Source organism: Budorcas taxicolor, chromosome 5 (assembly GCF_023091745.1).
Source record: "Budorcas taxicolor isolate Tak-1 chromosome 5, Takin1.1, whole genome shotgun sequence".
Taxonomy (NCBI): Eukaryota; Metazoa; Chordata; class Mammalia; order Artiodactyla; family Bovidae; genus Budorcas; species Budorcas taxicolor.
In genome coordinates this window covers 132,721,018-132,735,257 of record NC_068914.1, presented here as the reverse complement: position 1 = coordinate 132,735,257, position 14,240 = coordinate 132,721,018, and the positions used below count along the sequence as shown (strand labels likewise).

Here is a 14,240-nt window from a genome sequence, read left to right as displayed (position 1 = left end):
AAGAGGTTATGAAATATTGCACAAAAAGATTAAAATCATAGACAAGATTGCCATGGAAGGTCTAAATAAGAAAGGTATTAAAAAAAAAAAAAACTTTGAAAGAAGCAAGAGAGTGACCCATGGAAATAGTTTTGGACAAAGCATTTCAAGGAGAGAGGAAAGCCAGCCATGTAAGGTTTTGCTGTGGACATTGGCTGAGTGTTCAGGAAGCACCAGGAAGGCTGGCAGGCTGGAGCAGAGGAAGTGGATGGGGAGCAGCAGGGGGTGACAGTGGGGACCCAGGTGATAGAGGGTTAGAAGGTAGGGTTCTGCAGAATGGAGTTTGGCTTTTTCTCTGAGTAAGACGGGAAGCCATCAGAGGTTTTGAACAGAAAACTTAGTTGATTCAACTTAATGTTTTAACTGGATTGCTTCAACTATTGCATGGAAAATCTTATGAAGTTTGGGGTGAGCAAGGGTGTAAGCAGGACAGTGTGTTAAGAGGCTCTTGAAATATCCAAATAAGAGATGACTGAGGCGTTGGGCCAGGCCAGTGAGAGCAGCGACAGTGAGATCTGGTCATTGATTTTGCAGTGTATCATAGAGCCATTCCGATCTCTTCATCTCTTGAAATATTCTCTGCTGTTTCTCATGCCATAGAGACAAGGATAATTAGGAAAACCAATAACCTTTCTCGTGACATTGCACAAATACTGTTCCTGTGTTCATGGAAATACAGTATGCAGTTTCTACCTACCTTCATCAAACACGATCTTACTGTTGGTAGTTTTCAAAGCCTTTCCCAAAAATATTACCAGTGAAAGACACCTTGATCATTTGTTCCTGTTTTTAGCAGTCAGGAAAATGCATGACATAGTTCATTTTGGCCATCTAGTAGAGAGATAGTCTAATGTGGATATTAACCTATTTCACCCTCATGTAAGTGCCCTGTTGTAAGCTCACATAAGCAGAGAAGAAGAACTCATTATTAACCATAGGCTGGGTAGAGAGGGGCAATTTTGGTTTTAGGTCAGATTTTTGCTTAAGTTCTTACCCATGTATTAATGTTGATAACAGAATGAGAGGAAAACCAGACGTTGTTTTTCTTCAGTATTCTATTCTCACGTTAATTTTATTTTATTCCTCTGATGCTTATAAAGAGATTTCTATTAAAAATTCTGTGCTGACCTTGGCATTCAGAGTTAGGAGCTAAGATTGGATTCATGGATTATTTATTCATTTTCTCATTTAATAAACATGCATGATTTTTTTTTTCATTCAGGGAGCCAGGTAATTTGCTGTCTGACTAAGGACTGGGCAGTTTTTCCTCTGAATGTTATTGAAAAGTGTGGTCAGCTTAGCTACTGGAAAAGCTTTGTTCCCATGGGCCCTACCTGATTGCTATTTGAATGCAAATACATCGAAACAACACACACATAATCTATGCATCAAGAATTAAAGAACCTAGGTTAGGAAATTCAACAGGCTCAACCCGTCAACATTGGCTTTAGCAGCAAATGCTAAATATCCATTTTGTCTCAGTTCTGTAGAGTTGGATGGCCATACTGACTCCCAGATTCTAATGTGTTACTCTCCTGATAGTCCCTTTTTAAATCATGCTCACTAAAGCAGGAATGAGAATTCTGTGGATTCTGTTTACTAATGGCTTCTGAACATCAACTGGTCACCTTACATTAAAATTTAAGACATCATCAACAATGATTTGATAACCATAGCTTTTGAAAAATTACCTTTGAAGTTTCCCATTATAGCCAAGAAAATGATAAATATTGAGCAGCATTAGTGTTTAGTAAAATTTGGCCACATGGAATTCTAGAAATGGAATTGGTGACCACCCAGTTCAGCTGCCTCATTTTACAAAACTCTACATTGAGTCTCAGGAGTTTAACAGACATCCCAAGGTGTAGATGGTTTCTGCAGAACCAGAATGGAAACTCAGGTTTCCTCAGTTTTAACTCTATTATTACTGACTCTTAGTAATTTTAATTTCAGGATTCATAATGACTGAGATGGTTAATTTGATTTATCCTAAAATTTAGATTTCAGAAAAAATGTAAATTAAATATGCATTGATAATTTCAGCAATCTGTCTAACTTGTGATCTCTCAGGAAATACAAAACAAAATGTTTCAATATGGTATCCTAGGGAAAGAAGGCCTTTTTTCCCTACATCATAATTAAATCTGAAAGATTCCTACAGTGAACTAAGAGGTTTCTAATGAAGTACTAAGCTGCGTTTAGAATTTAAGCAATGAAAGGACCTTTGTTCTCATTTCAAAAGGTTCCAGTGCTGAACAATTTGGCTCCCAATACAGACGTATTTTAGACCACCTGCGGACTCTAATCTACGCAAATTTATTTGGTACAAACTCCCTTCTACGTCACCTTATTCAGTTTAATTCCAGAGAGGTTTATTGCTAAGGTTGAGCAGCCTTAATAAGAGAACAGCTGCTCTCATGGGGGCTGCCCTGAAAGAAAAAAGAGAAAAAATGAGCTTTTGTTAGCTTCTTCCCTGTGAATTCACTGCCATGAGTGTGTATAACTTTCAGATGGAATAATCGCCTGGGCAGTAGAGTATGTCCTATGTCTGATTCAAGTCCATCCTTCAGCCAGTGATTCACCTATAAATGTCTTGACTTAGAGGATTAGGTTAAAAAGTAAGTTAACATGTAAAGATTCTCAACAGTAACTGATTTGAACTTAACTTCAATAAAAACAGTGTAGAAATAGACAAGGAGATAACTTTGGTAGAAGAGTAATTTTCAAGGTTTGCTCTTAAATATTAAATGCCATTGCCTTCTCCGTAAATATTAAATAGATGCATATATTTTATTGGCTTCTATAGAAAGAATTCAGATTGCTTTCAATTTTAGTTTATTTATTTCCCTTGTTGAGAATCTTCTAATTGAAGAAAGTGATATTATACTCCATGCAATCTGCCTGTACACCTGCCTGTCACTTACCTGGAATGCTTACTCACCCAGTATATTTCGTTCTCATAATTTACACATCCTTTGGGAAAAGTCTTTTATCTATTCCCTCACAGGTTGAGTACCTGATGTTGCCATATTTTGATGTGTCAGAGAGAAATTGTGCTGCATATTCTTAAAAATGACAAGGAAGACTTTGCTCAAGACTCTTGTAATAGGAAAGAGACATTAGACTCCACTGATTGAAATAAAGGCAGGAGAGTTTCTACACACTGGGATGAGCTGGTAGTAAAAGTACTAGAGGACCTTAGAGGGGAGTTGGTCAGTGTGATCAGGCCACTTGTGTTTGTTAATTGATTCTTATTGAAGTTAGGCTCCTTCCCTCCCATGGAGATGTTTGGGAAGGGACCCTGTCTTCCTGAATAATTGCATTTCAAAGGATTGGCTCTCAGGTCCTTGAGAAAAACGTTTCTGGGTTGTCAAACTAGTGAGGCTAGGAGATTTATCTACACTACGTAGGAGCAGAGCAAGAAATTGCAATTACAAGTTTTATAAAGTAGATGCTTTAAGGAAAAAGAGATCAGGGTCCTAGAGTCTGGAAGAAACCTGTCTAAAGTTTAATGAACATGAGGGAAATATTAAGGCTCTCTTGATCACTATGCTACTGCTGCTGCTAAGTCGCATCAGTCGTGTCCGACTCTGTGCGACCCCATAGACAGCAGCCCACCAGGCTCCCCCATCCCTAGGATTCTCCAGGCAAGAACACTGGAGTGGGTTGCCATTTCCTTCTCCAATGCAGGAAAGTGAAAAGTGAAAGTGAAGTCGCTCAGTCATGTCCAACTCTTAGCGACTGCATGGACTGCAGCCTACCGGGCTTCTCCGTCCATGGGATTTCCAGGCAAGAGTACTGGAGTGGGGTGCCATTGCCTTCTCCCTTGATCGCTATAGGTCTATCATAAAACATAGCATGTGTATTTCAGTTTTGGTCTTCTAGGCCCTCTCTCCTATAGATGGTAAGCTCTTTTAAGGTAAACTCTGAGACTCATCGGTTTTTGTTTCTATAACATCCAGAAAACTGCCATATCAGTTCCTGTGTGTCATGCTCAGTTGCTAAGTCATGTTCTACTCTTTGCAACCCCTGTGGACTGTAGCCCACCAGCCTCCTCTGTCCATGGGGTTTCCCAGGCAAGAATACTAGAGTGGGTTGCCATTTCCTTCTCCAGGGGATCTTCCTGACTCAGAGATCAAACTGACATCTCCTGCATTGCAAGTGGATTCTTTACCACTGAGCCACTAGGGAAGCCCTGCTTGTCAGTTAGTAGGTGGTAAATATAAGCTTATTCGTATCATGAATCATATAATTAATATAGAAAATATTTTTTCATTCTTGCTTATGACTACCTGTATCCATTCCTCCTGTCATTCATTCAACTAATTTCCTTATGTGTCTCTATGGTTGAAAAGCAACTTAATTTAATATCCTTTTTCTGAACTGTTTTTGAAATTGATCTTAACATTTTATAAAGTACAAGAAAAAAATTTATAATAAAATTGTTGAAGGAATCATCAGCATTTCCACAAAAATTTTGGTTGATGGCATATCTCATAGCCATCGGCTTTGTTTGTTTGTTGTTACTATTTGTTTCTTTTTCCTTCCAGATTGTACATGGTAAATCATTACTATTTGATTAAGTACCCTCAAATTGCCTTGCAGATCATCCTGGTAACTTGTATTGTTAACTCTTTAATATGGTCTCAAATCAGAATTTCCTGTGAACCGCTTTTTCTTACCTTTATTATGTTTATCACTTTATTATGTCAACACTTTACCATTTACTTGGTACTGTGGCACAGAAACTAGAAAGAACATAATTCACTTAGTAAAACGTCTGTCCATGGAGAAGTTTACAGTCCAATATGAGAATCTTTGCCTAACTTCCAAATTCTCAGCCTGTGTCTGAAATGATCACTCAAACAAAGGCACATTGTAATCTGGTTGCTTAGACAAGAACAGCTGCCTGCTTACCCTCTCTGCTTGGAGATTTGCCAGTCCCTGCATGTTCAACATATTCCTCAAATCTGCCTCTCACCTATTGTCCCCTTTCTCAGTTCATCTTGTCACTCACCTGTTCACATCAGAAAGCTCAGGGTTGTCTATGATTCCTCCCTTTCTTCCTCACAGTTGCCAAGTCCTGTTAACTATACCTCACAAATGTATCTCATGTTTACCTATGCAACTTCATTTCCATTATCCCCATCCTAGTCCAAGCCACCATCATCATGAAGCATCCTCCCAGCTAGGTCATTTCCCTCTTCCTGCCACACTTCAAAGACTTGGTACAACTCATATAATTGTCCCTATTTGCTTACTCTCTATCTTACCATTGGAATCAAAGCTCGCTGCTTAAGAGTTCGAAATTAATTTTTTTTAGTTCACAGGAAGCATAACAGTACTATCAAACGTGTCTTTTAAAAAAACTTTTATCAGTTGAATTGGTAGACAAAGCAAAGAACGATGTAACAAGAAATTATCCCAATAATCTAGGTGGAAATCTTGAGAGCCTGAATGGAGTGGGAGTAATAATTCCAAGATACAAACAGAACCTTGTATTGGATATTACCAGATGTCAAATACTGTTCACAGTACATCTCAAGGACACAGTAATGCTTCTTGCCATCTTCCTCTTATTTCCCTACTCTCAAAAATGATTGTTATGATATACACATAAAGTGTATACATATCATTTGGTACTTAACTCCTATGAATAAGATGGAAAAACTGCCATGTACTTAACACACAAATAAGTAGTCTAATTTGGTGCTTTCTCAGGAAAGAAAATTTTCAAAAGGAGGAAAGTCTACTGTCAAATTACTCAGCACCTCCTGCAGAACCACAAGATGTGGAAGAAAGTCATTGAGGAGGAACAGCGGTTGGCGGGCATAGAGGACCAGTCCCCCCAGCAGCATCCCTCAGAACAGATCCAGGCCATCAGGGAAGAAGACGAAGAAAAGGGGAAGCAGAAAGGAGAGGAGACCCCAGCCCCAAAGCCAAACCAGTGACAATGGATAGAATGAGCTATGTTTCCAAGCAGAGTTACTTGTCACACAGACTCTTTTCAAGCCAGCACAATACTTAGACACAACACTGTAGAAATACAAGAAGATGGGCAAATGGCTACGGCATTTTGGGATTCTTCGCATTTTGTGTGTTTATTTTTACAGTGAGGTACATGATTTAAAAAACTCTCGCTCAGAGAAGCTTTCACATTGTAACACCAGCTTCCAAGGATTTTTTTTTTTTAAAGGAAGAAGTATATATGTGTGTGTGTATATAAGCTCTCACACAGATCCATGTAAAACATATTCACAGACACACATGCAAACACACAGACACACTGAAAGCTGGGATTCCTGGCCCCACAATTTAGTAACATTCATATTAAGATATATAGTGGTCACTGTGATATAATAAATCATAAAGAAAAAAAATGAAGGAAAACAAATCACAAAGGAGATGGTGCGGCTTAGCCCAGAAGCAGTACAGCAAATGAAGTTATGACTAAGGAGCGTTTGCTCTTAGTCCTGAGGGATGAAAGTTCCAGAGCATTGTTTGAATTCTGATACATCCTGCCAACGTTGTATGCGTGTGAGTGAGAGAGAGAGAGAGAAGTGATGCTCAGGTGTATGTACGTTCATGTGCACCTAAGGAGAGAATTGGCTTTGGTCGTTCACAGCATGGCTGCAGCAGACGACTCAGCACAGGTGACCAAACAGGATAAAGTGCTCTCTGGAGTGTCTCCGCCTCTATCTGGCTTCAGCAGAAGCCCCTCTGCAGATGGAGGGAATTAGCAGGATGAGGGACAGGCCACAGGTCTGGTTCTCCTGCTGTCCCCAGCCTTAAGCCCGGAAGACTAAGGCATTTTCCAGTCTAGTCGCTGAATGAATGTATAGGAGCTGTCTGTGAGTATGTCTGTCATTCATTCACCTAAGATCAATTCACCATGGAAGGGGATGGCATTCTTTACACAGAAACACCTCAGAAGGAGCTGGAGTCAGGTCTTTTCATCAGGTGAGAATTCTAAAAGGTAGCCGGAGAAGATCTGGGAAACGACTCTTCAGTGGGCTCTCCCATGTCTTAATTTGCTACAAAATGTGTGGTAGAAAAAGAAGGGAAGGCAAACAGAAGCCCACTCTGGGACAGATGGTGAGAGATGAAGGGGAAAATTTTCAACCTAGGGCTTGGTATTTATTGACACAGTGAAAGCCTGATTCTTGGCGGCTGTTGAAGGTTGACTTTTAGTTGGCCCAAGTTGCTCGGACAACCCTGTTGTATTCTGTGAAGGGTGTGATGGGGTGGCTTGTATCTGCAGCCTGGCCCATTGTCATGTTTCTTTTGGCAGGGAGGACTCAAGAGGGATTTGGGGGGATTGGGCCTATCATTGAAAGGCTTTTTTTTGTTTGTTTTTGGTTTATCTACACTTGTTTATGCTGTGAGCCAAACCTCTATTTAAAAAAGTTGATACTCACTTTCAATATTTTATTTCATATTATTATATATTTGTCATTAACAGTTATCTTGATGTAAATATAAAGATTTGTTTGTGTTTCTGTAGATAGTTAACTTTTTTTTAAGGGAAAAGGGAAACATTTTTATAAAGTTCTATTTTAATCACCATTTTTATACATTGTAGCTATCTCCAAGCCCAGTAAGAGTGATGGTTCATTTGCATGAGGTCTGTGAACACCCACTCATCTACCTGTCCTAATTTAAATAATGATCTGATACAGTTATTTTATGCCAATTAAATGAGGATGCTGCAAACAACGTTTTTTCACTAGTAAGTAACTTCGGGTAACTCTTGGATCCGTGTCTCCCAAGCAAAAGACCATCTTAATCCTGAATGTTTATAATCAGTGTCCCTTTCTTCCCAAGACTTTTTGCTTATAACTTTTTCTTCAGTACAGCACTATATTCAAGTCTGTTCATCATCTAAACAACCTTAGCTTCAAGTAAATCTAACTTGTAATTTCTACTTATTTCCTCTGAAATCATAGAAAAGAGTGTTTACATTGAAATGCCTTTGTTTCTCACAAATGGATACTCTTCCCTTCTAAAGCAATGATTATACAATAATCCACTGCATTCTTAAAGTAAGGCAAAGATAGTACAATCAAAAATAAAGTTTCAAGGCAACTTTCCCAATAAGTAGGAAAATATGAAAATGATCAAATGGATGTAGATTCTACCTAAATGAGATATATATATATATATATATATATATATATATATATATTTTTTTTTTTTTGTAGTTAATACCAGGTCTTCATTATTTAGAACTTACTGAGCTTTTCCCCCTTGTATTGCCTGTGCGACCCTATGTTTGCAAAACTTACTGTGAGTCAAATACATTTCCCAAGCAAATTTAACTATTTTCCTTTCGTTGCAAATAACAGAAGGATTTAGAAAAGCACTTATATTCACATACCTCTTGTATCTAATTACTTAACAAAGCTAATCTTTCCCCCTGCTCAAAATACATAAATATAAAAGTCAAGGAAGAAAAAAAAAGGTATTGAGCAAGTTGAATGGCAGCAAAATACTTCTAAATTCATAACTGTGTATTGATGGTTTCATCAAAGCTCAGTGACCCCAACTAGGAGCCAACCTGGCTGCTAGAGTAGACGTCTAAGCACGTGGCCTGATTTTCGTTTTGTTTAAAGTGGGTGAAATAATGATAGCCAAAGCAGTGAAAACCTCTTCATTCCAGATCTGTGCTCATCAGTCCAGGCAGATTAACCATTTGTTCTTCCAAGATAAATTGCCCATGTGTTAAAGCTAAAAGTCAGTTCCAAAAAAAGAAGTGGAGATTCATCAAATGTGTGACTTTCATACTCCCCCCACCTACATCCCAAAGGATGCCGAGGGACATGAAAAGATACTTTCTGCTAGTGATGGTCTCCCTGTCCTTGGCGAGAGCAATATTACAGTGTTCCCTTCCAGCTCCAAAGCTTACTTCCTGTGGTGCCAGTGTATTTGTTGCAATTTACTACATTTTTATATGAGCCTAATTATAGGTGCCATTAGATAAACTCAGGTCTTATAAATGAAGGAATGTGTAGCCCTCTTACAGAAAAGGAGAATTGTATGGACAGCCATGAAGTTAATGGTAGGAAAAGTAGGAATTGGTGACCTTGATGCTTGTGGTTGCTCTCTGTTCAGTAAAAGACCAGGTGTACTAAATGTGTCACCAATATCATTTCCTGCATGCTGATAGAATGTCTTTCTGGTTATCAATCTAAGCCAACCCTGAGGATATATTGTTTCCTTGGTGAAAACACCACTTTAGCATATTTTTAAACTATAATTTGTTTTTGTAATTTACATAAGACCTGGTGTTGCTCTTAGTCGAAAATGAAGACAGTAGCTCTGTACAGAGATTTATCTACGTTGGTCTTCATCTGAGAAGTGAAGGAATTTCCTCATGTTATGTTTAAGAAAATATCTACTTTCTAAACACAAAAATCCCCATTATGTCTGTTCTGTTTTGATGGAATTCCAGAACAAATCCTAACCATTGCAGTCCCAGTAAAACTAAAGATAAGGCATTGTATGTCAAGTAGGCTTCATTGCACGTATGTATTGTCATTTCCTCACGCCCTTGCCTCTCTAAGATTTGCAGTGTCCCGTGTCTCCTTCCCAGAGAACTTTCACTGAAGGGAAAAGCTGTGCAAAAGGCATGAGACTCAGGCCTATTCTTTGTTTAAATGATGAAAAAAATATAAATTATTTTCTAAGTAATAAAGATATGAAAATTATCATTGTAAATAAAGATTAAAGTTTGAAACAACTGCTTTACACACGTGAGCTATTTGTGTTATGAACAACTGGCAAATGATGAGTCAAAAAAATTTTCTGCTTTAGGAGGTATTTTGGGTGCTTTCATGTTAGTATAAGGATCTCTACTGTCCTTGTCATTTACAAAATTTCTAAAATAATAGTGAAAGCCACAATAAGGGTCTCATAATCCTGCTCTTCCATTCTAAGTCTGATTCCTGCTTAATACTTTTCCTTTTTTCAAACTGGCAGAAGACTCCAGTAAAACAGTCTGTATACTTTCATAGTCTAGAGTGAATAAAATTCTCCATATAATAGTCAGCTAGTGAGTGGGGGGGGAAAAAAATCAATAAAATTTCAAATGCTAACAGCTCACTTCCTGATATCTGAGCACTACAACATCTGTATACTCTCAGACCAAACTGAATTCCGTTCATCTGCCTTCTCTCCTAACATGCAGCAGAACACTGCATAACCATTGTTCTAGGTCATTAATTTCTCTATGAAATAAAACTATGACATTACTGATACTGTCTGTCCACCCAGATGGAACTCTAGGAGACCAAGGTCTTTCCTGGTGGCCCAGTGGTTAAGACTCCATGCTTCCAATGCAGGAGGGTGTGGTGTGGGTTCATTCCCTGGTCAGCAAAGAAAGATCCCATGTGCTGCACTGCATGACCACACTCCCCCCACCCCCTGCCAAAATAGAACAATTGGCCATTTTAGGTGACAAACTAAACTTCTGGAATTAATTAAACTATGCTTAGCATTTCTAATCAGAGGGAAATATACCAGTTTTAGGTCTTATATTCATTTGTTCCTCCAGAAAATACTCAAATTCTTATTGTGAATTTGGGGATAAAGTACTTAACTATAAGCACTGAGTCAAAGAACAAGCAGTGCATTAGATAATGAATTTAAATTGAGGTTTGCATAAGTATTTGTGGTTTGTCACTAGTGAGCCATGGCTTGGGAAGAACAAGGACATGTTTTTCAATCTATATCATACACCAGAGATGTTAGCTAATTTATGCTGCCATGTAACACATTTCATTTGTTAAAATGATGCTGCTTTTACCTCATCTGAACTGATCTTTATGTTCACACTATCAAATCATTCTAACAGCAGGTTAATAATGATGACAAAAAATAATTGAACATTTTGTTGCTAAATATGTTTGAATATAGAAAACTGAAGATTAAGGCATTATTTAGTTGATTGAACTCAATATCATGATCCAAAAAATACTGATCTGGTATAAATTATTTTTATATTCCATACGGTAAAACCGTATGGGGTTCTTATGAATCCAGATTCCCCATCTAAAGGCAGCTAGTTATTTTCCCCATCATACTTATAAGGTTGATTATATTGTGAGGCATTGGTATCATGGATTTCTACTTCTCTGAGGAGTTGTGGAGCAAAGAAGAAAAGGCAAGCCTTATTATTGATAAGAAATACTGAAAATGTCCATGTTCAGACAAATTTTCTCAATTGTTTCACATTAAGAAGTGATTCTTCAACCATGCACATAATTCAAACAAAAAATGCTTCAAAGAGAATAATATTAAATCATCATACATACCTACTATCAAGAATATTAAATTTCAGTATTTGAAACGAAGCTTTTTACAATTTTAATCAATTAATATGAAACCCACAAAATGATATTTCATAGTGTAGAGATGCTAAATGTTTTGCTATAGTCAGAACTACTATTATGTAACAGAAAACTAGAAAAAATATTTAATTCTTTTCCAATACACTGTGTGCCTCAGGGAGGAAAATATTTTATGAAGAGTCGAATAAATACATGAAATAGATAAAAATAAATTTAGTTCCCATAATTTAATTAGATTTAGGGTATAGAGTCTGAATTATCCCAAGAAAGAGAAATGCATTATCTAGCAATTTGTCATGGTTTAGGTTGTTTTAAGATAAATGTTAGTCGCTCAGGTGTGCCCAAGTCTGCGACCCCATGAACTGCAGCCCACCAGGGTCCTCTGTACATGGGACTTTCCAGGCAAGGATACAGGAGTGGGTTGCCATTTCCTTCTCCAGGGGACCTTCCTGACCCAGGGATCAAACCAGGGTCTTCTGCACTGCAGGCAGATTATTTACCAACTGAGCTAGGAGGGAAGCCCTTGTTTTAAGATAAATGATTTACTAATGTAGATTGCATTTCACTAAATTCTAACACAGTTAAGAACCCAAATACTTATCTTCATTAATGAGAAAAATTAAATCTTACTAACCTTTCACAGAGCAAGCACTGACAAGTCAATAAACCACACACACTACATTCATCTGCCAAGACTGATCAAATGGTAGGTTAAAATTTGAAATTCACAAGTATAAAAGTAATTTTAAAAATATTTTTAAAGCATAAATGCTTTAAATTTTTGGTAAGTAGAAATACCTATTTCAAATGAAACACACAAATTCTTTGACCAAAAAAGTCAAATTATAGGGGAGAAGTATAGTATATCTCCAATTTTACTTGTCTAACTCAAAATTAGTACAGGAAAAAATCCATCTGAAATTCTCTTCTCCAATGATAAGGAGAAAGAGGACTTTCACCTCATTTTAATGCACCACACCTAGTTTTATCATGTAGCCCAATGGTACTAAAAACCAAAAAAGAAAAAAAAAAAAAAAAAACAGCAGTGGATTGGGAGTGAACACTGCATAAAACTTGAAGGCTCATCCCAGGACCCCTCTCCATCTTTTTTGTGGCAAACCAATTTAGTTCTTAGTTACTCTAGAGCAAAGGGACTTAATGGATCCATATTTCAACCCTGACTTCCTTTTACAATCAGCACTTACACACACATTTTGCAATGTGAACTAGCCCTTAGCTGCTTGAATACTTTATGAAGGGAGGGATTTTTTTTTTAATCTAGTAATTTTTCTTGCTATATAATAACAAAATATTCATATAGTTTAATGTGAAATTAAAAGTAATTATCTAAAGATGTTTTCTTTGTGTATATCAGTTGTTAGTTGATAGAATTTTCCATCATTTTTCTTTTGAAAATTGATATTTATGACTCAAAAATGCATATTATACCAGATATTTCATTTTAGCTATGTATAAGCATAATCCAGTACTACAGTATTTCTCTTTAAATAACAACCCTGACATCTATTTATCACCTGTCAGTGGAGTTTCAATGGTCTGATGTTAAGTATATATTTGTCAATTAGTTTTAAAAAGTCACTATTTTAATACTCCGTAAAAATATGTGCATGGGATATTTTGCTATATTTGCTTACCTGGTGCAGTTTTTGCCTTTTATGAATGTCAGTTCATTTCCTAATACATTCTCACAGAAGAATGCATACTGTTTCTATTTCAACAAGAATAGTGTGTTAGTTGACAAGCACTGGAAATAAATTATCTCTAATTCCAACTGCCCCCTAATATTTCTTCCTATAGATTTTTTTTGTCATACAAATCACAAAATGAAATTGGTGCTCCTTCAGATATTCTGAAATTTGCAATGCAAAATAATGAAAACAAGACTCTCCCTGGCTTTTTATAATAATATTAAGATATGCAACTGAAAGAACTTTAATTCAGAGTATTTTGGGTTTTGACTGGTTTGGTTAAATTGATTTGGGTTTTGGTGTTAAAATATGTTGTGATTCTTGGTGGGGCAGTTGCTCTGATCAGTCATTACCTCTTCCTGACAAAAACTTTCATTGGAAAGTTCAAATTAGCATGTCCCAAATATTTGTCTCTGTATTATTTTTAAACCAGAGTATTGGATTAATTTAATTTAGTATTCCTAGAAAGCAATATTTTCAAATAACTACCAAAGTAACACTGTAAGGGATGTCATTTGTACATGATGCTTTTTAACAATGTAATGCTCATCAATCTTGACAAACCTGAATATGTTTATTAATAACTTTCCAAATTTATCAACTTTTAAAAACAAGAGAATGAAGCATTGAACTTAAGTGATCATTTTGCAGTTGAAATAAATATTGTCTTCTCACCTGTATCTTGCACTTAATATATGTAGCAATACTTTGTATTGTCCTATAACAAGTATTTGTTAAGTGACTTAGTTAATGACTGATAAATGTTTTGTAAAAAGTAGAATCTGTACAGAAAAAGAAATTAGATAAATTGTATTTATTTTTATTATTTTTTAGCTTAGACACTATAATGATGCTCCTTTTTGGCCAGAATTACTGGAAGTGCCTCTTGGTTTTTATATATATATATAAATATTATAGTAAATATATACTCAAAATTATTAGAATTGTGTCACAGATGATTGATGTGGATGTTACAATGTGAAGACAATGTATAATATAAATATTCTGTGGTATCATGTATGATGTAGTCATTTCTATAACCAAAGCTCTCCATTCAGTTTCAAAGTCATCCTTCTCATATTCCAATGCAGTAGTCTGTACCCAGCCTACACTGTAGTGATGCATTTAGCTTCCTACAACTTCC

The 14,240-nt window shown here is 36.7% G+C and overlaps 1 protein-coding gene across 1 annotated transcript in view; it reads left to right on the top strand.

Moving 5' to 3' along the window:
- Positions 1-5,990, top strand: part of PDE3A (phosphodiesterase 3A) — a 360,678-nt gene extending 354,688 nt beyond the window's left edge. The window contains exon 16 of the mRNA XM_052640449.1: positions 5,761-5,990. Coding sequence (XP_052496409.1) covers positions 5,761-5,990 — 230 coding nt within the window. The remainder of the gene's footprint in view (positions 1-5,760) is intronic.
- The last annotated feature ends 8,250 nt before the right edge of the window (positions 5,991-14,240 follow it).